Source organism: Pleurodeles waltl, chromosome 6, assembly GCF_031143425.1.
Source record: "Pleurodeles waltl isolate 20211129_DDA chromosome 6, aPleWal1.hap1.20221129, whole genome shotgun sequence".
Taxonomy (NCBI): Eukaryota; Metazoa; Chordata; class Amphibia; order Caudata; family Salamandridae; genus Pleurodeles; species Pleurodeles waltl.
Genome location: NC_090445.1, coordinates 1,182,528,684 through 1,182,556,018, shown reverse-complemented (window position 1 = coordinate 1,182,556,018; position 27,335 = coordinate 1,182,528,684). Strand labels below are relative to the sequence as shown.

At 45.7% G+C, this 27,335-nt stretch overlaps 1 protein-coding gene across 1 annotated transcript in view; it reads left to right on the top strand.

Moving 5' to 3' along the window:
- Window positions 1–27,335, top strand: part of ALOX5 (arachidonate 5-lipoxygenase) — an 859,090-nt gene that overhangs the window by 366,390 nt on the left and 465,365 nt on the right. Inside the window, exon 5 of the mRNA XM_069240432.1 lies at window positions 959–1,065. Within this exon, the coding sequence (XP_069096533.1) occupies window positions 959–1,065 (107 nt within the window). The remainder of the gene's footprint in view (window positions 1–958; window positions 1,066–27,335) is intronic.

The following is a 27,335-nucleotide window of genomic DNA, read 5'->3' as shown; positions in this document are numbered from 1 at the left end:
ATTTCTTTCAGCTAATTTGAAAACCCAGCATTACAAAACACTGATGGATTTCTATTATACTTCAGCAAAGCTGAAAAAGTGGGGGATATCCTCTGGAAGCTGCAATCGATGTGGGGGAGTTGAAGCTGAGATAACGCATATGTTTTTTGCATGCCCAATGTTGCAGGGAATATTAAACGAGATAGAGGTATTCCTTAAGAAGATCACGGATTGCAATATTCGGATTACTGTTATGCTGGTAGTATTGGGAGTCGTGGACTCACCCGAAAGTATGGAACCTGCACTGTATAAAATAAGGCGATTCTTATTTTTGTCAATGGCAATATATCGCCTATGTATTGCTACAGATTGGCTCAAAAAAGAACCCCCCACGTTTGAGGGTTGGCGCTCTAGATTACTTGCCATCTATAATACTGAATTAAGTCTTTATAAGTTAAAGAGTCATAAGAAGAGATATAGAGGAGAACGAATGTGGGCACCACTGACTAGATGGTTGGAATATCAAGACACAGTTTAAAAAAAAAAAAATGTGTTAATAGTTGTGATATGTGATATATACAATTGTTTTATTGCTTATGTCTTCTTTCTCCCGTTGTTTCGTTGTTTTTTTTTTTTTTCTTGTTCTGTTTCTCTGCACGGATATATTATGTCTTCTTCTCTTGTTTATTTCTTGTGTAACCCCCTCCCTCCGACATATTAAAATAAAAAATAAAAAATAAAAAGAAATGAGGTATGAAGCAATACGTATAAAAGTTATTGTATAAACTGGAAAAGTAAAGATCAGTATGGTATGAAAAATATGGAATATAAAAGTGTTGGCTATACTGTATGGAAAGCTTAAATTAAGTTATTTTGCCCAACCCTACACTGAATCTAATAATGATTATGCATGAATTGAATTTAGAATGTGTATTGTGTAAAATTCTTTAACCGTGCACCGCATTTTATTTTTATGCAGAATGGAGAATCTCTTTGTTAACAGTTTCATGCATATGTTTCAATCTTCCTGGAATGACTTTGCAGATTTTGAAAGGATCTTTGTCAGGATCAGCAACACTATTTCTGGTAAGCTTGTAGATAGTTTTTCACTGACATAAATGTTACTTCCTGTCCTATGTGCTACAGATCCAGAAAATATGGTGCGTTGTGCCTTTTTTTAAAATAATTTTGTTTTATTAATTTTCAATTTGAGGAACAACAACAAACTAAGCAGTGCAGAAGTCCCTGATACAATTACCTCCTTTCCCCGAATGGCAATATAACAGTTGTCAATGAACAGCATCAGTCATTATAACAAAAGAACAGACGGAGTACTTAATGGAGAATACCAGGTAACCTTGTCCAGGTCTACAAGCTAATTCCGTATGAGGAAACCAATTGTGACCACACTTGGCTTTCTTATCACTTGTAGGGAATGACACATATCACACGTCATACTTCATCATACAAGCAGCGTTTGCCTTCTTCACTGTTAAATTTAGGTAGGAGAAGTCGGCAGGCTAGCACCGACTCCGCAGCCCCTTCATCATTGCAAGAGAGGCACATATGATATTCTTCAGTCACTCTCCACTCAAGGAGGTTCTGATCCAGGAGGAGATCTGTAGTGTTCTGGATCCCATCTGCCCAATGGCCACCCACCGTTTGTCTAACAGGAGTACACGTTTAGACAGTTTATATGGTATCTTCAACCCTTTGGGCATCACAATCATACTTAGCAGGCAGGCCCCAGGAGTAAGAGTGATCACAACGCCAGTTGCCACCCCAATCCTGGGCACTACCACCTCCTAGAACCCTTTAATCAGAGTGGAAGACCAAGCAAGATGTAAGAAGGTGGCGATCATCGTCCCGCACCGTCCCCATCTCTCGCCCTGGTGGAAACTCTGCTATTGAGTCAAAGAGCGGTCACATATGTGCAGTGCAGGTAATTACAAGTGGAGTAATTTAAACTTGTTGTTACATGATAATAGTGTCACCAATTCACAGGCCTGCAACCAATCTGCGACTCTGATGGGGTCCCCCAGCTCTGTCTCCCAGGCTCGCCAGGCTTTGAAGGGGGCTGCTGCATGTCTCCCCAAGGGCTTTATAAAAAAAGGTGATCAGGTGTTTCCCCTCTCCCCAGTGCCGCTCTGAATCTGGGAAGACCTTGGCGCTGCTGGGAAATTTCTCCACACCTCTCTTGCCGTACTGTCAAGTTTAACGTAGGGCAGAAAGTAGCCTAGTACTATGCTGAAGGCATCCTGCGCCTCGGGAAAGGTAATAAAAACCTCACCTGGGGAGAGGTCACCTGCCACCAGATAGCCTCCCTTTCTCCACTGAGCCATAGACATGTCTGCTTCATTTGCCTTAAACAGCTCAAGATCCCAGAGCCCCAATTCCTTGTCAAATGGAGCCTTGCAAAGTACCTTCTTGACCCCCATTTCCCATTTTGCAACTGTGTGTCTCACCAGAAACAGGACATGGTGATCCGACCTAACCCCTCAATAAGTATGCCAAAAAGTCATCCCTAAGCATTCCCAAAACAGTCTCTTCCCCCACTCAAGTTCTGCAAGCCGTCTTGCAGCCCTCCATTCTTCATGTCTTTCTTGAGGACTATTAGGGCAACTCTGCTGTGCTGTCCAGCCCAGACCAACGAGATCAATAAACTTTTTAGTTGGTGGAAAAGGTGCGGCCCCAGTAGGAACATGGAATTCTGAACTAAATAGAGGCAGTGTGGGAGGAAGCCCATCTTGGCAATTGCCTTACTGCCCATTGTCAACTGTGGCAGTCTATTCCAAATTTCTACAGAACCCGTGAGGCCATCCAGGACCCTCTTGACATTCAGGCATCTGTGTCCAGTGTCTGTATGTGTAACCTGTATACCGAGGTATTGAGTGCTTTCTATTTCCCAGCGGATCCCTAGATCTTGGAGGCGCTCGGACATCTCCGCCAACCTCCCAATATGAAATAATAGTGTTTTCTGAACATTTACCTTCAGCCCATAGACTCCACCTAACTCAGCTAAGAGTCTCATCAAGACTGGTATCACCCACTCAGGGAATTGTACGCAGATAAGCATGTCGTCGGTGTACAGTAAAATTATATGATTTGACTCACCCACCTGGATGCCCCAGGCCTCCAGTTCCATGTGCAACAGTAACGCCAGAGGTTCAATAGTAAGTCGAAGAGGAGCAGCGAAAGAGGGCATCCCTGCTTGGTACCCCTCCGCACCGACCAAGCCCGTCATTTTGTCCCCAACCCTAATGTGCACCGTGAGTTCAGTATAGTGTAGTCTCACTCAGTCACAAAAGATAGGCCCAAACCCCATACCCTGCATCACTGCCGTCAGGTAGCCCTATTCCATGGTATCATAGGCCTGATCATTATTTATGGTTTCATGCAGCACATGTGTGTGCCGGTGAAGGTTGAGTGCTGTACTACAGGCTGGCATAAATCAACACTGGTCTTCATGAACCAGTCCTCAGATGACCCCTCTTAGTCGCCTTGACTGAAATGATCTTAAGGGTCATAGGCCCTCATTACAATAATGGTGGTAAATGATGCCTACCACCACGGCGACGGCCGCTAAAAGACCGTCGCACAGCTACCATCCGTTCGCCAAATTATGACCACAGCCGGATGTCTGCCACAAGAAGGGCGGAAATCCGTCTGTGGCCATACTGGCAAATGGTGGTAAGGTGGCGCTGCCACCACCAGCAGCGCCACGCCAGTAGACCGAAAAATAACATGGCCTGGCGGTGTTCTGCTGGCGGGCGCTGCTGGCGGTAGCAGCGCCCCATTGCGTCCCCTGCCGTAAGACCCCCTGAATTCAGGTAAGTCGGGTTTCTGACAGGGGTGGGGGGTGTTGTGCATGTATGTGTGAGTGTGTGTGTGAATGCAGGTGTGTGTGTAGTGTTGTTTGCATGTGTTTGCATGTGTGTGAGTGCGTGTATGAATGGAAATGTGAATGTGTGTCAGTGTGAATGTGTGTACGGATGTGTGCGTGAATGAATGGATGCATGTATGTATGTGTGTATGTCTGTGAATGAGTTTATGTCTGCGTGTGTGTATGAGGGAGGTTGGACGGGAGGGGGAGTGTGGATGAAGGGGGGCACCTGGGGAATGTTGGGGGGGCGGCCTCCTATCAGTGACAGGGAAGGAATTCCCTGTCACTTATAGGGCCTGCTAGGCAGGGTCATGATACAGCCGGCGGTACAACAGCGGCCGCTGGGCTGGAGATTCTTATCTTCAGCCCAGCGACTGCTACCGCCATGGCAGTCGGAGTGGTACATTGGAAGGTTGGCTTGAGTCAACCCACCAATGTCATAATGTGGTGGTAAGTACTGCCAGCCTGTTGACGGTACTACTGCCACATTATCTCCGACCGCCGGGGTCCTAATGACCCCCATAATGTCCCAGGATTGTTACTAACCAAGTTGTTAGGGACCAACAGAGATTATGGGATATGAACACTAGTGTTAGTCAATGAGTACATCTGATGTCTGTTAATTTGCAATTTTCATGATTAAAGATATTTTTCCAATTTATCTCACTAACTGATGTAGTTGGTGCAGTTTTGAACTTGTTTATGGATTACTGCAGGTCCCCTGTTTGCAGCTGCCAAGAAGACTAATAAAAGGTTATTGGTCATATCTATCAAGCAATATCAAGCAATGTGACAAGATTATATTTCAGAGTCCTGAGAATATGATGTAATGGCAGGTTTAAGCACTTGTATCAAAATGTTGCTGGTATTTGGAACTGCATGTATGTTTTTAAAAGATCAGTGATAATGTTATATTCTCCGTACTTATATGGATGGCATTGTCAACTAAGCGATGATCTTTGATCTAAAAAATATGTTGTACAATACCCTAAAATTGAGAGTACCTTCTCTGTGGTTGTATAGAAAATGGGGGCTGCGGGATCTTGAGCAGTGCTGGAAAATGCTGTATTCATGAAGGTGTTGTGGTTATATTAAGAGTGGCTAATGAAGAGACCCAAGGGGATACAAAGAGGCACAGTTGGAGGGAGATGTGAGAACATACTTCAGTTTGAATGGATTGAGGATCAAGAAGTGAGATTTCAAAAGATCAGTAATGACAAGAGGGAATCTCACAGGATGAATGTCAGCGAGCGAAGGCTCCCACACATATAAGTATCATATACATACTGATTGACAGAGATATACATGCTGAGTGGTAGTTCATTAAGTGGCTCCTTTATAGGTGTTGAAAAGCATGTGTTCTGGGTCCTGCAGGCACACTGCCGGACTTGGAAATTTCCAGAGACCTAGGGAAATTGTTCTGTACAAACAGGAAGCCCCCATCAAGAAAGATGACAGCCATTCCAGTACCCTGATCTTAGGTCTGCATGGCTAGCAATGATTTTTAAAAAGTATTTCTTTATTGGCTCTGCCTGTGCCTCATCCCTGGTGTCTAGTGGGAGAGCTCTCTTTTTCTGTCCTCTCCCCTCATTTTTATTCTTTTATTGTGCTGGATTTTGTGCAGTTCTTTCTGCCTTTCGATTCTGCGCTTCCTCTATCTTTTTCCTCGTTTCCCTTCACTTCTCTCATTCTCGCTTCTCTCTCTCCTCTCTCTCTTTTTCCTCGTCGCTGCTGCCCTTCTGCCCTGCCCCCCCTTTTCGCTACCTATTTAATGGCAGCCGTGCCTAAGGCAAGCCTGTCTGCGCCCATCCGCGACCAGACCATGACCAGTGCCAGGACCCCTGGATCTCTCACCCACCACCGCTACACACCAGCAGCACCCATCGCACTCAACCCAGGACACAACACCAACTGTAAGCAGGCAACACCAAGTGACACTAAGGGACCCTTCACCTGTCACCACTGCAAATTCACCAGCCCCCGTCACTCAAGCCCACCCCGAGGACCCACAAAGGAGAACACAACCTCAGATGTATCCTAATCAACACACGCTCCATCCACAGCCACGCCATTGAAATCTGGAACCTCATCGACATCACATCCCCGGACGTCGCCTTCCTCACAGAAACCTGGCTTAACCCCTCCTCGGCTCCAGACATCGTCATCGCCATCCCTGAAGGCTACAAGATCATCCCCAAAGACCCACAAACCGCCCCCGGGGGAGGCATTGCCATCGTCCACAAAGAGTCCCTGTGTCTCTCCACCAGCACAGAAGACAGCACAACCAACATGGAACTCCTCCACTTCCATATTGGAACCAACCCTAACACCACTCTATGGGGCACCCTCATCTACAGGCCGTCGGGCCACCGCCCCCCCATTCTGCGACATCATTGCTGACCTCGCCACCACCCATGAGCCTGCTTCCAAGGACCACATCCTCCTTGGCGACCTCAACTTCCACCTGGAGAACCCCAATGACAACAACTCCACGACGCTGCTCGAAAACCTCGCCAACCTTGGACACAAGCAACTCATCACCTCGCCCACCCACTTCGCCGGACACACACAAACCCCATCATCACCGCCAGCAATCACATCTCCATTAGCCACATCACAAACTCCAATGGACCGAACACCACTGTATCCACTTTATCTTCAGCAAATCCCCCGGCCAACACTTCGATCACCTATTCCCTCAACCCCTGCAGGAGCTGGAACAAGATCACCAAAGACCAGCTACTCACCAGCCTCAATAACTCACCCCCCAAGACGACCTAGACACAAACATGGCTGCCCGAGACCTCACCAACTAGATTTTAGACTGTGCCAACACCTCACCCCACATCCACAAACCCTCCAACAGACACACATCAAGGAAAGCCAATTGGTTCACCCCTGCCCGCAAGAAGTCCAAACAAAACTGCAGACGCTTCGAAAGAAAATGGCATACCAACAATACCCCACCAACCATGAAGCCTTCAAAAAAGACATGAATACACACCACCAACTCATCAGGACCACCAAGAGAAAAGCCTTCCAGGAACGCATCAACAACAACACACACAACAGCAAAGATCTCTTCGCGATCATCTGCGAACTGACCAACCACAGAGCGAACTCCACAGACATCCCCCCTCACAAGAACTCTGCAACAACCTCTCCACCTACTTCCACCGCAAGATAGCAGGCATCTACGACAGCTTCCCGACTCAGGACCATCCCACACCCACCACCATCATATCCACCACCGAAGCTCCTCCAAACCCCCACCACCTACTCTGCTGGGCAAACATCTCTGATGAAGAAACCCTCAACATCATGAACTCCATCCACTCCGCCTGTCCCTCTGACCCTTGGCCCCACCACATCTTCTACAAAGCAAGCAGCAATATAGCACCCAAATCTGGCACATCATCAGCCACTCCTTCGAAACCGCCACTTTCCCAGAAATCTGGAAACATGGCGAAATCAAGCCCTTACTGAAGAAACCCACCGCAGACCCAGACGACCTCAAGAACTTCCGGTCCATGTCTCTACTCCCCTTTCCAGCTAAAGTCATCGAAAAAGCTGTCAACAGACAACTCACCAAACACATCGAACTCAACAACATCCTGGATCCCTCACAGTCAGGTTTCGAGCAACTACAGCACTGAGACCGCCCTCCTCGCAGCCACAGACGACATTCGCATCCTCCTAGACAGGGGTGAGACTGCGGCTCTCAGCCTTCTCGACCTGTCCACCGCCTTCGACATCATCTCCCACCACACTCTACGGACTCGTCTCCATGACACCGGCATCCACGACAAGGCACTAGAATGGATCACCTCCTTCTTCTCCGACAGGACCCAAAAAGTCAGTCTCCCCTCCTTCTACTCAGAGGCCACCAAGAACATCTGCGGCATCCCGCAAGGCTCCTCTCTGAACCCCTCTCTCTCAACCTCTACATGGCCCCCCTAGCCACCATCACCAGACACCACGTACTCAACATCGTCTCATGTGCAGACAACACTCAGCTAATCATCTCCCTCACAAACGAACCGCACACAGCCAAAGCCAACTTCCCGGACGGAATTAAGGCAGTTGCCGCCTGGATGAAGGAGGGCTGCCTCAAGCTAAATACTGAAAAATCAGAAGTCCTCGTCATCGGATACAACCCCTCAGCCTGGGACATCTTCTGGTGGCCCACAGCCCTCAGAAGTTCTCCGGCCCCCACCGACCACGCTTGCAACCTTGGCTTCATCCTGGACTCCTCTGCCTGTTTCAACACCATGTGCATGCTCCGGAAGATCTTCAAATGGATCCCAACCGAATCCAAAAGAACAGTCACCCAGGCCCTCATCAGCAGCCGCCTGGACTACAGCAATGCACTCTACGCCGCAACCACTACCAGGGTACAGAAAAGACTGCAACACATCCACAATGCCTCCGCCTGTCTCATCGAGAACGCCCCCAAACACAGCCACACCTCCGCCCTACTGAGGGGCCTGCACTGGCTCCCAGTAGACAAGAGAATTACATTCAAACTTCTCACACACGCCTACAAAGCCCTTCAAAATCCCGGACCAGAATACTTCAACCACAGACTCTACTTCTACAGGCCCACCAGACAACTCTGCCGACCTTGCCGCCATCCCACACATCCAGAAGGCCACAGATGGAGGAAGATCCTTCTCCCACTATGCTGCCAAGACCTGGAACTCCCTTCCCATCCACCTCTGAAGATCTCTCACTCTATCGCAATTCAGAACAAGCATTTCAAATGCAACGGGTCTCGCATTTGCTCGTTAGAACTATTAGCGTTGTAAACTCCTAACCAGACTTTACTTGCCACATAAATTACATGGAAAAAAGCACAGCGCGATCGCGCTATGTAAAATGCAGCGTGTCGCACTGACATTGGAAACTGAAAAACCAAGCGCGATTGCGCTATGTAAACCCCAGCACGATCGCGCTGCCTGGAAAATAAACTGATAAAGTAGTCTGGAAACCATGCTGAAAACAGCGAGCCTCATATGTTTTCAGTAGTTTACAGGTGGTGTGTAGGTGGGCTAAGCACCGGAAAAGGCATGACATATGACTTGGCTCTGCGTCTGATCCCCTCTGTTCATCGACGATTACTCACTCACTGCCCGCCGTCCCCAGCACCTTGAGACCCTAGCAGGTGGCTAGCCGCTCTTTACAAGTATAATGATTGATTGCATATACTTAACAGTGCTCCTGACATTCAGAATTCTTACAGTCACCAGTAATAACAACTATCCAAACTGCTTGCTAGGAAGGGTAGACTAGTGATTGAGCAAATGTTAGAAAGGTAATTGAATTCCAGTGCTGCCCTTTGAAGCCGAACTTGTCTGGGTTTTGAGTCTGGACACATTCTCTAAGCCAACGATACCTTTACCAGAGGTGGACAATCTGGGCAAAGTGTGTTTTTCTATCAAACAAGCTAGTTAGGGCAGTCAATGTATGTGGTGATTTAATCAGTGATTTTACATTGAGAGTGCTTACTTTGGTTATTATACCACATGTGGTAAATTCTTGTATAAGAACTGCTAAGACCCCATCCATTTTTACACTAGTCCAAGATTCCACTTCCCTCTTCGTCATATGTATCTCCTATAGAAGAATAATTTCACAGCTATAAGCTGATATCCACTTGTGTGTACCCAACCTCATTTTCAATTCTAAATCCCTTGTGCCTTTCCCAAATTCCACAGTTTTTCCATTAGCATACTAGTTAATTGTTCAGCCTCAACATTTGCATCACTTCTAGCATCTAGCAACAGAACCTCACCATGTACAAACTCAATGTACCTTAAGACCACAGTTAAATAACAAGACCTGCAAGTTACCTAGCACCTCCTCAAGAGAATGCAGATCATACAGAATCAGCAGTCAGACCTTCCATGGCAGACCCACATCACTCCCATCTCAAGAAACCCCACAGGCTCTCCATTCTGAAGAGATAGTAGTTCATGATGCTGATCCACACCTTCATGGGCCTTACACAACCAAGGACCAGCATACATCAACCACAGCATGAACATCCACCTACCTTTCAGAAACTTGGTTCCCACTCCTTCTTCCTCACTCACACACCTGCATCTACCACAGCAACAAGTGATGACGCTCCTTCTCCTACCTCGCTACGAAGTACTGTGATGACTTCCCACACCTCTCCCTTGCTGCCAGAATTCAGGAAGGTACACAAGACATGTTCAACTAAACCCTCACCTGAGCAGTGCTCTCAGTGCCTGGATACCCTCGCAGGCAACTAGCTGCGCTTTACAAATCACGATTGATTGATCGCTCAAGGGAGGAGTAGCAGAAGCAGCCGCCTCATGGAGAGGGGCATAAGAAACAAACTGAACCTAGTAGTTTGGTATGGAGTTGCACCTGGAGGTTACCAACCATTGGACCATAAAGTCAACTGACAGAGTAGAACAGTGGCTCTGGAGTAGTGTGGCCTGGGGTGAGCGCACTGGCTACCATCGGCAGGTCAGTGGCGTTGCTGGAAGGCAGAGTGGGGAGGGGGGCTGATGGTGTTGGTGCCCCATCTGTAAATACCCTGGACAACCACCTTGGACTGCTCCAGTCTGAAAACACAGACCCTGCCATCTCAGCCTGGGGTAACACTGTTGGTCTTGTTTACATTTCACATTTTACTTACTCTTGCATTTCCTGAGATTTGCATTTTCCAAGAAACACTTCTGCAGTTTTGTTCATGCAACATATTTCTTATGTATAGGGCAAAGTGTGAAAATAATTATTCCTATGTAGTGGTGTGACTTCAGGTTGTGGGTTTGGCCATGATTGAAAGTTTTATCTCTCAGGCTGAAAGCAGTACACATTTCTCACGATGCCTGCCAGTGGGAAATGAAAGGGTTCAGATTACATGATCATCTAGTGCTTTGTCTCTTTGCATAGCAAGCAGAACAATTGGCAGGTGTGGCAGTTGTGATTATATGCAAAGTGTGTGAAGAAGGTACGCAGCTTTTCAAATGATGACTGGATGAAAGTTAAAGTAAACGTAATGATCTCATGTGAGTGGATGCATTGTGTGTGTGGGGGGGGTCTCTGGTGAAGTGGAGGCGATGCAAGGAAAAATACACAGGCAAGAGGGAAAAGAGGGTGCTAGAGACGAAAGAGATGAGGTGTGAACTATGCAGATTGCGTTTTTCAGAAAGTTATGAGAAAGAGCATATATATCTTCAAAAAAGACTCCAGAAGAGTGGTGTGAAGTAGAGATCTGGATTGGTTGAGACACTCCAAAGTACTTGCTCTTTCCACAAGCAGTAGTATTGTTTAATTCACAGTCTGCCTAAAAAGGTTAAATAAATGTGTGTGTGTGTGTATATATATATATATATATATATATATATATATATATATATGGTGCATAAATTATGCAGCAAAGAGAATAAGGTCCTGGTTAGTTCCCAAGTTTTGGGTGGAGAGCAGCTCCTTTATATAGAGCACTCTACAAATCTACCAACACTCCATATTTGCCCCCCTCAAATGTCTGTTTTTCAAGCAGAAGTTTTAAGCATAGCATTTGTACAGTGCCGTCTATGCTGAGCTAAAAAGTGTCAAACTATTTTGCCATTTGTTAAGCAAAGCCTTTAAGTATAGGTTCAGCAAGTGGCATTCACGCCGGACTAACAAAATTACAAAAGCCTTTTACTATTCCAGGCACAGTAACGGTGGATTAGTAAAATGTCATCCAAGTCAAGTTAGAATTAATAAAAGCAACTCCTGCTAACTGTTTTGCTCCTATTAGAGCTTGTCAGACAGGTACAGCTTTGCACAGGCACAAATGGATTAAACAGTATAAATCAAAACAATGCTCTTCCAGGCTGTTTTTGTATAATTTAGGCAGCACTTGTCAGGGAATGCTATTATTATTTCCAGGTTGGCTTGAATAGTATTTTACAACCCAAAGCTGGAATAATGTGTGTAACACTTACGTCAGTTGGCATCAATATGATCCCTTCAGCTATGTTGCAATCTTTATCCTTCTTGCCAATACATTTAGCCATGTTCCTTTCCCTTTTTGAATTTGTTCTATCTTTGCATAGGTACCAATTTTTTGTTTCCCAAGCTTTGGGTCTGAATGCCCCAAGACTCCGCTATTGCACTTTTATGTCTTGAGAAACAGTTTATTCTACCTGATATATTGTTAACACTTAGATATTCGAAACAACTGAAACACCATTATCTTTAGAATAATCCATCTCTGAAAGACATAGTGTGGCCTTAGTAAAGAATAATATGAAAAATGTATTGTAAAAGTCGATTCGATTCATAAAATGTATGCAGCATATATAGAATAACCATAAAAGTACATAAAAAACAATCATATAAAACATTCAGTTATAAAAAATAAAAGAATTAAAACAATAACTAAATACAGACATTCATGGAATAAATAGTTAAAATATTCCTAAGAATAACTCATCATATCTATATTTGCATACCTTATTTTGTACATAACTAATATATGATACTTTTCCTCAAATAAATAGCCTTTAAAATATGAAGTGCAACATTATAACACAAAAGAGGAGTAATTAAATCAAATAAAAACTTCATAGCAGCCTGGTGAGGTCTTATGTTCTGAGAAACAAGGAGGGGTTAAAGATAGAAATGCCTAAGATGCACAAGAAATTTATGAAACAACATACATTGCATTGTGGTCTGTTTGCTAGACCCATCACATGGACACAGAACCGTATCATTTGGACAGATCCTCATCTTGGGACACACCACTAAATGGTGCCCAATTCCCAATCTAAATCTAATCATAATAATGTAGTGCCCCATATTGTTGACACAGGACAAATAACTTTTGCAATCTTCCTCCAAGATAAACAACATATGAGCACCAACTAATGATTTTGTTATTTCAACCCCCTCCCACAATTCCTTCTATGCTGCAGAAAGGATTCTTTAATACGTTTTTTGGAAAGAGAACGCACTTTTTAAAGATCCGACCTTATAGGTATATCAAACAAGGTATTACATGAGTGGTCAATATAAGCTAGCCAGGGAATTTGTAAAGCATTATCTGGATTTAAATAATGAAGAATGATCTGCTTGGTAAAATTGGTTTCTTCTTTAGCCCAGATATTATAGATATTATACCATAGTTACAGAGGTCTTACCAAACGCACATCCTCCAAGGACTGTGGTCCTACCTCCTGGCGTATTATTCAGTCAGAAGCTGAGGCAGGTAAACAGAGCAAACACAAAAAAATATATATTTCCTCTATTTGCAGAGATGAGCTTTTTGTATAGCCCCAAAGACCAGCCCCATAAATGGTCCTCACTATTCTAGCCTAATAGATATCAACCATAACTCCAATAGGGCAAGTACCTAATTTACTTGCAAATCTAAAAATAACATGCACGTTCCTACTCATTTTAGTTTTAATGTAGAAATCTGTTGTTCCCAGGACCCATTCCTTGTAAATAGGACCTCCAGATAAGTAAAAGAATTTACATTAATGATTGGGGTATTATGAATGAAGAAGGTTCTGCATTTCTTAACTCTTTGGCCACATATCATTGTAAAGGTTTTTGTCTTGTTGATTGCCATTCCCTTAGATGTCATAAATTCTTGAAATCCATTAATTAATTTCTGTAGGCCCACTGGGGTCCTAGCAAGTAGGATGGCATCATCAGCAAATGACACGGTTATGGGGCACCCTGCCACACGGGGTGGATCAGCCTGATTAGATTGCAAAACATTACCACCTCATTAATAAATAATAACGGGGCTAGTAGGAGAGGGTACATTCCCCCAAACGGACAAAAACTGACTTTGCACATTAGTTTTCATCTAGATGAGCCAAAAAGCTAATGATTTCCCTTGGGGTCCCCAGCTAACCAGCGTAGACCACAAAAAAAAAAAGAATGCTTGACAAGATCAAAGGCACTACTAAGGCCAACAAAACAGAGATACAATGCCCCTGATTTAACCCTGGTATATTTCCCAACCAATTGGTCCAAATTGGAACGATTATAGAGGGACCCCATGAGGATGGAATCTCACCAACTACTACAGCACCCTTGTTAGGATTGGACCCCATAAATTAGTTGTTGATTTGAAAACATCTACCTGCACTTAATCAGGACCAGGGGCCATACCCTCAGCCCTATTATGGAGGACAAGGAGTACCTCACCAATAGATATTTCCAAATGAATGGGTTTTCTATTCCTCAGCTCCTCAACCTCAGCTAGGTCACCAGCCCTGCTCTTTTGCTTAAAAACTTAAGAAAAATGGGCCACCCATGCGGAGGTAGGTACAAAGGAACCAAGCTCAGGGGATCGTTCAAGCATCAAAAAAGGTGCATGAACTGTTTTCCAGAACAACTTATTGTCATTAGTTTCTGCAGCCAAAGCCAATTTTACCCAAGCATCCTCCTGGAGCACCGTCTTCCGTATCTTCAAAGCCTAACTATACTTGGCGCAAAGGGACTTGACTACCACTGGGTCCCTAGTGGTATTATGGAGAGCAAATTTAGGCTCCGCCAAAGCCTTGGTGCATGCCTAGTCGAACCAGCCCTTTTTTTTTTTTACCATACTGGGTGACTTTAATTTGACACGTCAAAAGGGTCTTAACACTACGGATAATGTGTTCAAAGAACTCAGCAACATATTTAAAACTACTTTGTCCTGTAGACAGTAAGTCAGTTCTTAAAATCCCCGTTCACAATTTCCAGCAAAATGCCCTCCGGGTCAATGTCTCTTCACTTTATTCTTGCCCCCATTAGACATAAAGGGGCCAATGTTGTTCATTGTGGAGAAGGCTTCACTCCTTGGGCCCCACCAAAAGAATGAAAGCATAATGGGGTCATGATCACTTAGTGCAGACAGAGCAATGCTAGTGGTACCTCTTAAGTCATTTGCAGAAGAGGATACCAGAACATGACCAATCACAGAATAACAGTTCCTTCCCGTAACTGTAGGGATCCTCTCCCCTTTTGCATCACATTCACATCCCAATAGAAGTAAATCATACTTAGAGATAATAGAATTCAGGGCATCGCCATATTCTTTATGGCAGAAATGATCGTAACCCACTCCATCCTGATTTAGAAAACCACATACCCGCATCACAGGTGCAGAGCAAGGCTGAATATAAAAGTCGCCTGCCAATAATGTTACATAATTAGTGTTAAAAGAATGTAGGAACTTTTGTAGGCCAAAATCAGGTGCCTGGGCTACTCCACTACAAGTTGAATCGAAAACATTATTGTAAAAATAAATTAACACCACGTCTCCCTCCCCAAATGTTAGCCATAGCAATTGTATATAAGGACCCACCCAGGTTGTCTCAACAGAGAGTTTATTGGATATAAGGACCCAGAGCCCGCTCTTAGCCCTCCCTGTCTGACATAACATAGCATTGAGGAAATAAGAAGCGTACCCTTGCACATGTCTTGGGGTTACACACCAAGCTTCTTGGATACAGATGATATCTAAACCATTAATGATGTTATTCCATTCTTCAGGCCCGACCTTGTTTGATAGCCCTCCCCGTTCCAATACTGTAACTCTCATCCAGGCATAGTTCATTATGTCCAGGGCCAAACTCAATCACAGACTGATTAGTGGTGTGCCTATTCTCAACTATAATTTCCCCATTACTGCTAACAATGCATGGCATTTCTTGTATTATTTGCTATCCCAGCAGAAACTGGGAGGCCCCAGCGTACCCATAATCAATTATGGTTAATTCGGTCCCTTCTGGATTAATAGCTCCTACCCCTTAACCATCTGCCTGCAAAGGCTTTGTCAATCATTATCTGACAGTGAGCTAAGAACCTGATACCTGTTGCCCACTGGCATGGGGGTGGGGAGGGGGCTTAAGGTTAATGTAGTCTGTCTCCACTCCCTCATTAAGACATTGTGTGGATTGGCCAAAGATTGCAAATGGAGACAAAAGAAACCCAAAGGAAGGAGCATCATAGTAATGCTCTCGGGAAAACAGGGAGCTGCCCTAGCTAAAATTTCCCCAACAGATCTTGGTCTCCAAAACTTAATAATACTACAATCATCTCCAAAGTTTTTCCTTAATGCTCGAACCCACCCAACTCTCCTGGCAAATAGAATTTGATGTGCTCTTTCATCTTAAGATAGGTGTTTTGAAGCCAACCAATGTACTACTTTATTCTTCAAAATCTCCGGGGTCTCAAGCTGACCTGGTATTAATGGTGGAACATTACCTGTAAACGCTACATATGGGCACCAGGCTGGCGGTAAATTGATTGTCACAGAAAGGTGATTTTCCACCAGACCTATTTCTTTGGAAATTGGGGCCAGATGTAGCAAAGGTTTTTTTCCCATCTTGTGTCAATGGGAAAATGTGTTCGTACATATGGCCCATAGTCCCACAGCCAGTGCAAGAAAATAATCAACGATGGTACACGTTGCCTCTGGGGCTGGATTATTGCTCCCTGGCTTTCACTTGCCCATATTGTCAATCTATCACAATCTCAAGGTCCGTTAAGCATGAAGTAAAGCCTACCTCGTATAATGTTGGCTTAGCTAATTGTCCACAACCCTTTGCAGTAAGAGGAATTACTAAGTGGGATAAATGTCCACAAATTCACTTACTACTGGCTTCTTACTACCTCCCATTCAGTTCCAACTTGGAAAAGAAAATCACCCGGTTCCAAGGACCAAGAGAGCGAGCCCAGGCTATGGCTGGGTGCACTTGGCTTGGGTGCGTCCCGCGTATCTTGTCCACCAGGTTTCTTAAATGCACCTCTGGGTGCTCAAGATGATGTTGGGTGGCCTCTTGCCGCATTGACAGCTGCTTTTTGGTGTGCGCCACGTCCCGGACTGTAAACAACAGTCTCCCACAACGCAGTGGGACCGCAAGGTTCCTTAAATGCACCTCCGGAGCCTCAAGATGTTGTTGGGTCTCTCTTGCTGCACTGACAGCTGGGCTTTGGAATGCATGGCTCCCCAGCCTGTAAACAACAGTCTCCCACAGTGCAGTGGGACCTCAAGGTTCCTTAAATGCGCCTCCTGGAGCTCAAGATGACAATGGGCGGCCTCTTGCCACACTGGCAGACGGGCTTTGTTGTGTGTGTCCCCCCCTACCCCTAGCCCAGTCTCCACAGCTCAGTGGAACATCAAGGTTCCTTAAATAAGTCTCCCGGGTGCTCAAGATGGCCTCTTGCCTCACTGACAGCTGGGCTTTATGGTGCGTGGCCCCCCAGCCCGTAAAAGCAGTCTCCCATAGTGGAGCGGGACCTTAAATGCACCTCTGGGTGCTCAAATTGGCTTTGTGGTGTGGTGCCACCCCAGCCCATACATAATAGTCTCCCACAGGGCAGCTGGACCGCGAGGTTCCTTAAATGTGTTTCCTGACCCTCAAGATGACGTTCAGCGGCCTCTTGCCGCTCTGATATCTGGGCTCTGTGGTGCATGTCTCCCCAGCCCATAAACAACAGTCTCCCACAGTGCAGCGGGACAGCGAGGTTCCTTAAATACGCCTCTGGTCACTCAAGGTGATGTTGGGCTCCTCTTGTCGCACTGACAACTGGGCTTTGTGGTGCGTGGCCCACCCAGCCTGTAAACAACAGCCTCCCACAGTGCAGCGGGACCGGAAGGTTCCGTTAGTGCGCATCCGGCAGCTCAAGATGACAATGGGTGGCCTCTTACCACACTGACAGACAGGCTTTGTTGTGTGCCCCCACCCCCTCACCCCTGGCCCATAAACAACAGCCTCCCACAGTGCAGCGGAACATCAAGGTTCCTTAAATGTGCCCTCGGGTGCTCAAGATGACATTGGGCAGCCGCTTGCCGCACTGACAGCTGGTGTTTATGGTGCGTGGCTCCCCAGCACGTAAACAGCAATCTCCCATAGTGGAGCAGGACCGCAAGGTTACTTAAATGCGCCTCCGGGCGCTCAAGATGACGTTGGACGGCCTCTTCGCCCACTGACAGCTGGGCTTTTTGGTGCAGTGCCCCCCAGCCCATAAATAATAGTCTCCCACAGTGCAGCGGGACCACAAGGTTCCTTAAATGTGCCCCCAGGCGCTCAAGATGACATTGGGCAGCCGTTTGCCGCACTGACAGTTGGGCTTTATGGTGCGTGGCTCCCCAGCACGTAAACAGCAATCTCCCATAGTGGAGCAGGACCGCAAGGTTACTTAAATGCGCCTCCGGGCGCTCAAGATGACGTTGGACGGCCTCTTCGCCCACTGACAGCTGGGCTTTTTGGTGCAGTGCCCCCAGCCCATAAATAATAGTCTCCCACAGTGCAGCGGGACCACAAGGTTCCTTAAGTGTGCTTCCAGGCGCTCAAGATGATGTTGGGCAGCCTCTTGTCGCACTTACAGCTGGGCATTGTGGTGGGCGGCCCCCCCTCCCACCCGGCCTATAAACAACAGTCTCCAAAAAATTCGCTTTTTGGGTCCTAGGTGAAGGTAGTAAGCAGGATCCTGCTGTCAAGACTGGAAGAGTGGGCTCAGGAACAAGATATTTTATCCCCTGCCCAGTTTAGGTTTAGAAAGGGCCTGGGTATTATTGAGCAGTGTGTAAATTTGGACGTATTGGCTGGGAAATTTACAAGGGCTTTGACTGTACAAGTCAAAAAGAATGAAAACATCCTACAATAATATTTTCTGCCAAAGGCCCATTTTATTGATTGTACTATTCTCTTCGCTCAACGTCTTTGTCCCATGTCTATTCCCTTGCCCAGGTAATAGATTTGTTTGATAAAAAACTGCCCTTTCTTGCTCTTCCCCTCCCCTTGTAAAAGATACCTTTCCCTCCAAAGCAGGTGTGTATAATTTTGCCATGTCATACTTGTGAGGAAGGCATGAAATTTGCTGAATGCACAATAAAAACAAAAACTAACCTTCCCTTCTTAACAGCATTGTCTCTCCTGCAGGGCGAGCATCAGATCAGGAACCACCACTAAAGGCTTGCGGATTGAATCAACTTCTTCTATAAATATTTTAAAAATATATCTTATTTTTGCTCTTTATTATGGCTGTTTCCAGAATTCTCTCTGGGTGCTATTCCCAGGTCCCTCAGTTCATCCATCCATTTCCTTCCTAGAGACTGGATGTTGTCTGTCTGCAGATATCTGTCTGGATAGTAAAAAAGAGATCTATGATGTTGATTAACGTAAACTAGTAAAGTTTATCGAAAATAAATTCAATATACCAAGAAGCTCATAAATGTAAACTGAATTTTACTGGGCTTTTCTAACAGGGCTAAACATTTATTGATTCCAATGGCCCCCTAAATGTTTAGCCCAGACATATTTACCAATCTCTTTTCCTCCAATTCATTTAACCATATACTTGTCCAACAGTTGACCATTTTTAGTGGTCTCCTGAATATCTATCAGTGAAGTGAGCAGGACGGGTCTGATCTTGCAATGTAATTGGCCCTGAAAATGTTTTCTATGAGAATCTGACTGTGTCTCAGACGACTGCTTTAACTTGAGCAACATCCTGCATAGAACAATCGGCAGGGTTCTCGTAACACAGGCCGAATATAGTGATTTTGTATTTATCATTGACCCAGCGTTCGACAAGGCATTGCTCGCCGGAGCAGGTACCCAGAGGGAAGTTTGTCATAGGTGCACTTTTGCCACAGATACAGCAGCATCTAGGAGAAAATCTACATCTTCCACGACTATTGACGCCATATTGTCTCTAAGGCCTCTTGTTAGATAGAGCTATTCATAATATACTGATTACAATAGGAAAACATTGATGTGATTGTGTTTCCATTTATTGCCAGGTGCTTTGTTTTGGAATCATTTGGTGAATAATTTCCGCCAGAGATCAAGGTGGATTTGTTTATGGCACGGGTCGCTTCCAAGGCTCAGTTGACTCAGAGGAAGAACTTCTCATTAATCCAGTAGATAAAAATGAATCTTGTAATTAATAATGCTTTTTACTCTATGACCGTCATTACATAAACTTACCCATATACCGCCTATACTATGAAGTTTCTGCTGCATGATTTTGTAACCTTTGATAAAACCATACAAATCACTCCCTGATTTAATCTGATATTCTTTATGATATTCTTGTGCCTTGGCTGTGTCATCCATGCTTCCTATTGCTACAGTTAATTCCTAGGACAGGGTCAGGCCACAAAAAAGCATGTTTACTAAAGTTGTGTTTCATTGGCTCCAGGCTTTTCAAACCCCTACAAGATTAACTCATTAGGAAAACAGACGTTTGTGCTACAGAGGTAATCTCCAGGTGTAAGAGAAAAGGTGTCTTCTACAAATAGTTTTTGTATGTTCTTTAGGTCTGTTAGCGCGTCAGAGCATTAATAAGTAAACTTACAAGGAGATGCGTTTGGGTTGATAAACCTTTGGACCGCGTTTGGAGACTTCCCAGTACGAAGTATTTTCTTGGCATAAACAATCAATAAATCAATAGACAATCAATAATAACAATCACTAATCCATAAACAATCAATAAGAATCAATAATTGGACACACCATGACCTGTCAGTCATGAATAACCACGCCAGTTTAGTTAAGTGTTAGGATGTTTATTTCCCTATTAGTAACAATCTAATATCATGTCTGTTAATCTCAATAGCAATAACACATCAGAAAGCACTATTAATTTGCCATCAGAGCGCAACTTAATCAATGCAATGAATTATACTCATTCCAAATTTAACACATCATTAATATGAATGGGGCGTGGCCAGCAGCCGATGAAGCTGCACGTGTAGAGCGGCTCTCCGGGGCCGAGAACGGGACCGAATGAAACCTAGCCCTAAATAAGCCCAGATACCGCAACCAAAGGCGGTCTCAACACCAGCGGACCCCCGAGCAGAAATCAGAGCAGTGGCAATGCCCCCGATTGGGTAAGAAAGAAGAAAATGCAAATGAGCTCCGTAACTCCCAAAAACCAAGATGGCGGACGCATCGGGAAACCGGCTCTGCTTAGTTGAAACAACAAAGCTCCCCAACTCGGAGACGCGATCTCGAGAACACGACCCCTCTTACGAAACTGAAGCGGAGAGGAAACAGTGACCCAACAGCCTAACTGACCAGGAAGCGTGGAACAGCAGCGTGAACATGTCAGGTGAGGATGCGGAGCTCGGCGGACTGAAGGTCCGAGGCGGGGAAGAAACCGGGGCGGCGGGGTGCCCTACGAACTGCTGGCTCGGGGGCGCTGTGTGCCCGGGGACGGCAGCTCCCTCTTGGAACCCCCCGCTCAACTCGACTGGGAAATCACGGCCGCAACGAGGGACCCCTGACCGAGGGCTTAGCGAGTGCAAGTGGAGAAAGGCAGGGACCCCCCACGAATGAGAGCAGAATCGCTGCCTGGCCAGGGGGACGTGGAGAACCTGAGTGACCGATCCCCCGAGATCAGAGGGGTGGCAGCGGAAACGGGGGCACACTGCACTTATAATCAGGAGTCAAGAAGGACATTTAACCAACGCAGTGAGTAACAACTGATCCAGCCACTAACTAGAAGTGTCAAACCCCTCTGGGGGGCCACTCTAGAGGCACTATGTTTAGAACATACAGAAGAGGATGTGCCCCAGAATTAGAATTACAAGCACTAGCCGAACCCAGCCACGCACCGGCCTAATCACCCCTGCCGAACCGGGAGCATAGATGCCGTCCCCGGCCGTGCTGCGCTCACTATCTCCCGGACCGCCGGAGAATTGAGCACCAACAGTAACTTACTTCGTCCCCCGGCGCCCCGGCAGGAGGCCCCGCCACGATGAAAGTTTCATTGAGAATTAACCCCCCGTTTAAAACCTTAATCATCGATCTACTACCTGTCGTAAAGTAACATCATATCCAAGGTTAGCCCCACGACGGCAATACCCGGTCTCCTGAACACCAGATTGCTGCAACTAGATTCCTTTGCCTCCACCAACCTACGGCAAACCTAACAAAATGGGCAAGCCCAAAAAGCGTGATGGTCAAGACCAAGAAGAATTGGCGACAAACAAGATGCCCGGACAACCTCCACATTTGGCCTCCCACAGTGCATCAATTCAACAAGAAACAACCCTGGATACCGTCCTACAAGCCATAAGAGAATCTCGCAAAGTTCTTGAACAGAAAACAGACAATCTAACTGTGGACTTATCACTGCTGCGAGACGACCATCGTAAACTCACAGAAAGAGTGGGGGCCACAGAAAAAACTTTAAGTATGGTGACATCCACTCAAAATACAATGACCATAGAGACATCCGAGATAACGTCCCGAATCAAAACACTGGAAGCCAGAGCTGAGGATGTGGAAAACCGCTCCCGCAGGAGCAACCTGAGACTAATCGGAGTACCGGATGGTGCGGAATCCTCAGCGGCAAACATGGAAACATTCCTAGAAAATTGTCTGAAAGACACAGTCCCACCCGAAGGCCTCTCAGCATTCTTTGAGATCGAAAGAGCCCACCGAGTCCCCGGCAGACCCCTCCCACGGGGATCCTAACCACGCCCGATAGTGGCAAAACTATTGCACTTTAAGGACAGGGACTACATCCTCTCATAAACTTGTATTTAAGGGGAAATCATACTAAACAACCAGCGTATCATGATATTCCCTATCTTTACCAAAGAAACTCAAGCCCAGAGAGCCTCTTACAATGACTATAAACGTACACTACGTGAGAAAGGCATCAAATATGCAATGCTCTTGCCATCCAAACTTAGAGATGAACATGAGGGCAAGTTGCACTTTTTCTCAACCCCACAGCTGGTAGGAGACTGGCTAGAAACCCTAAACTTTACATCCCTAGACACTCCGAGTAGATCCTCCCGCACACCCGGCAGGAAACGTGGTAGATCCTCTAAAAAGGCACTAGAAATAGCACCCCCCAAACACCAGTCTCTACAAGAAATGCGCGAAACAGTAGACGCAGCAGCAGCCTTGAGCAGAGGGGCCTCGCTTCACTCACAAACCTCAGGGGATGCCTCAGACCATGACTCGAGCTGCGGGAGTCTCTCGATCTCATCGCAAGATACTTGCACTAATCTACCAAAAGTGACCCCCAGAATGGCAGAAGAAATCATGTAACCCCACAAGAGCCAAACAGCGATCACTCAACTTACTCAGGGAACATTTCCCACACGCAACTCTTGCAGAGGTGAACACGCCAGGCAACTACAAGGGAATAGTGAACTCCGAATACTCCTTCACGGGCAGCAGAAATACCTCAGCCGGGCCCCCGGCCCGGGGTGTAAGCTCTCGGCCCTGACACGCCACCCACCTTCAATAGGACTTAAGATAAGGTAAATGGTTTGGACGGGGAAAGTTTTGTTAACCGGTCCTGGGGAGAGGGAGTTGGGGAAAGTTCTTATTAGAGTTGGGAATGGGACAATTCATGCAAATACAATCACCTTAGTTGGCGGAACTCAAACTAAACATAGGTCAATAAGCCTGACCTCACGCATCGCAAAGCTCACGATCAATCCGGTCAACACAGCCAAAATTAACCAAGATAATGACTACGCAATATAAAATAATAACCTGGAATGTGAGAGGCTTAAATAATATGTCCAAACGATACAAAGTGCACAACTATCTCAAACGAAGGGGGATTCACATAGCCCTATTGCAAGAAACCCATCTGATAGAGCAAAAAGTTAAAGCCCTCAACAAAAGATGGAGAGGACAAAAAATTGCCACTAACTACTCAGCCTATGCTAGGGGAGTACTAGTGTGGATCCGTCCCGGGTCCCTTTCCAAATACTCCACAAGATAATTGATAAAGAGGGAAGATATGTGATGATTAACGGAAGGCTAGGAGGAAGAGAAGTGACAATAGGAGGTGTATACGCCCCAAACCACGACCAAGGCAAATTCCTTGACAGATTGTCCCTAGAAATTGGCCCTCTTTTGGCAGGCATTAATATAATTGGGGGGACTTTAACTGTATAGCTAACAACACCCTAGATAGATCCCACCCACCAGTGTCACAATCCCAGTCCCTGAAAACTGCAAAACTGTTCACAGAATGGCAATAACACTGGCAACTAATAGATAGCTGGAGAACACTTAACCCACACTCTAGGGACTATTCATATTACTCACCTGTACACAATCTACACGTTAGACTCAACACCATTTTAGCGTCCCCCGAACTACAGAGCGACACGGTGGCAGCAGAATATCTTAGCCGAACGATCTCTGATCATAACCCCCTGATATCTTCACTATCCTGGGGCAGAGAGAGACCAACAATCCCAACCTGGCGCCTTAGAGCAGAAATGCTTGAAGACGAAGCATTCAAACATACACTACATACAGCTATAGGGGAATTTTTTAAACACAACGAGGGAACAGCGTCTACCAGGTCCATTGAATGGGAGACTTTTAAAACAGTAATCTGGGGAAAGTGCATTGCCGAAAATATAGGTGCCCGAAAATCAATAGAAGCAGAACTTCTACAATTGCAAGACTCTCTTAGAGACTTGGAAAGAAGGCGCCCCACGCAACCTGACTTACACCTAACGCTAGCGACTACCAGGACGAAAATCCACATGGCAACTAATACACTTGCTCGCTTCGATTATAAACAACACTTAACCAGACAACACTCAGAAGGGGACAAAGCTAGCGCTTTATTAGCCTGGCTTGTGCAACCCCCCAAAAAACAAACCGTTATAGTCAAAGTCGAAAACTCACAGGGCACACACGTATACACCCAAAAAAGAGATTAATTCCATCTTCCACGAGTACTATGCACTTTTATATGCACCCTCCACCGTAATACTGACCTCCACCCAGTTAGGTGAATTAGAAGCCCTCACCACCCCCAACCTGACAACAGAAGAAAGCTCAACCCTAGCGATGCCTATATCGATCGCTGAATTAAAATTTGCAATCCAAAGTATGACCAGGGGTAAAGTCCCAGGAGCAGACGGGCTCCCACTAGAATTTTACCACCAGTACCAAGACTTGCAAGCCCCCACCTTTACACATTATATGCAGAAGCATGGAATAGTAATACACTCCCCCAATAGACCAATGTAGCCATCATGATCCCCTTGCTGAAACCAGATAGACCCGCCACAGATGTTCACTCTTACCGCCCCCTGTCCATGCTCAACATAGACTACAAAATACTAAGCCGGATTCTAGCTGACAGACTACTTCCCCATATGCCCTCATTGATATATCAAGACCACTCAGGTTTCATACCCAAACGCAGCACATCCCAAAATATTAGACCCCTCATATCAGTACCCCACTCCTTGCCCCCGAATTTACCACAAGGGGCGATCATCTCGGTCGACATAGAGAAGGCATTTGACAGCTTAAGATGGGACTATCTGGAACAAGCTATGCTAAAGTTGGGGTTGGGGGAAGAGTTTGTAAGGTGGACCAAACTATTGTATGCTAACCCTACAGCAAGAGTAAGAACAGGCAATTACATATCCCCTCCATTTTGGGTCGGCAGGGGCACCAGACAAGGATGTCCATTGTCCCCCCTTCTTTTTGCAATCGTAATAGAACCCCTAGCCCAAATGGCAAGGTCCGGCCTCTACTATAAGGGCATCCCAATTAATAACTGGTCCCATCACATCGCCCTATATGCAGATGACATGCTGCTCTTCCTACAAAACTTAGAAACAGAACTACCAGGGGCCATGAGAATGATGGAGAACTACGGAGCTGCCTCCGGACTCCAAGTTAACTGGAAGAAGTCCGCCATTTTCCCACTGCACAAAGAAACCCCAGAACCTAATGATACAAGAGGTCTTCCCTGGTCACCTAACACATTCAAATACTTAGGAGTAAAGATTTACCACTCAGTAAGTGATCTACTAGAAGGAAACATTCAAGGAGCACTCAGAGGGATTAGAGCCAGTATGTGCTTCTGGGAAACACTGCCTCTAACAGTCACAGGTAGAATTGCTCTTCTTAAAATGATAGTGCTGCCCAGATTGCTGTACTTTTTTTCAACCATACCACTCATAATCCCGAAAGCAACGTTCAAAGAAATAGAGTCCATGTCAATAACTTTCATTTGGGGGCCAAGTAGACACAGATTGGCAATACGATCTCTCCAGAGACCTACAGCCGAGGGAGGCCTAGCCGCCCCTGACACGGAAATATATTACTGGGCAGGACAGCTACAATGGATTGCAAAATTATCATGCCACCCTCCAACTAACACTGAACTATGGCTTCCCTTAAACTGCTCCATAGACAGGCTAATGGGCATACTACTGAACCCCCAGAAACCCAAGCAACTGCTTCCGATAGAGTGGGAATCGGCTAGACACTGTTGGTCCCAATATTTAAAACGCTCTCGCATCAACACTCCATATGCCCCAGAAGTTCCACTGTCCTGCCTGACCCATATCTCAGGGAAGCAAAATATCCCAGGTCTCAACAAACTGATATCACATAATATTACTAAACTAGGAGACCTATACGGGGAGGGAAACTTCATACCTACACTGAACTACAAACACAATACGGCCTCCCCCCGGTTTATTCATCACCCAAAATGCCATCATTAAAGTCGCCCAAAAAACTTGGAGAACTGGGAACCTTGAACCCCCCACTCATAATAGCTGCAACATTATTTGCTCAATAGGAGATCAGAAAGGAGTGGTATCAGGAATATACAAAACACTACAAGCTAGCACACGCTTGCCGCTAGCAAATCTTAAATCCAAATGGCAATCAGACTTAGACATCACATGGGAAGAAGCGCAATGGGACCAGATCACCTCTCATGTCTATTCTGTATCCAGAAATGCCAGGTTCAAATTAATAAACCTATACATCTTTCACAGGGCCTACATGGCCCCACAAATGATCACCAAAATCTACGGCACAAACACCACAGGTTGCCCCAGATGTGCGGAACCTGCAGCAGGCTTCATTCATATGCTTTGGAGCTGCCCCAACTGCACACATTCTGGGAAGAAGCTTTAGCAAAAGTTTCAGCTTGTACTGATAGATCATTGAATAAATCTCCAGAAGTGGCTCTACTAGGGGACTTCCCACGCCCAACAGCCCTTAAAATAGCTAACAAGTTTACAGACCTAGCCCTGATCCTGGCTAGACGAGAAATAACCACAAACTGGAAGTCAGCAACAGGCCCACAAATAACCAGATGGCAAAACTCATTAGAGAAGTGGGCATACGCAAAAGGAACGGTATTGCTACGTGAGGCACTATGAGAGCTCAGGCCCAGAGACGACGCCTCTCAATGGGGCTCAATTCTGGAAAAACTAAAATCACCAAATGCATCCACCTTGGAAGAAGCAAGTATAACCACCTCAGAATCCGACACAGACTCAAACGCATCACCTGAATCCTAATGCTTCGCGAGAGAGTAATTCAGCAACTAACCCTATTGAGACCTGCCAACTGTGAATTAAATTATATAAAAGTTGATGCATGAGGGAAGGGAGGGGGAAGTAGCAGTTCAAGTAAAGTAACCTCTATGTCAATGTTTATGCTATGTTCAAAACCTTAATAAAACC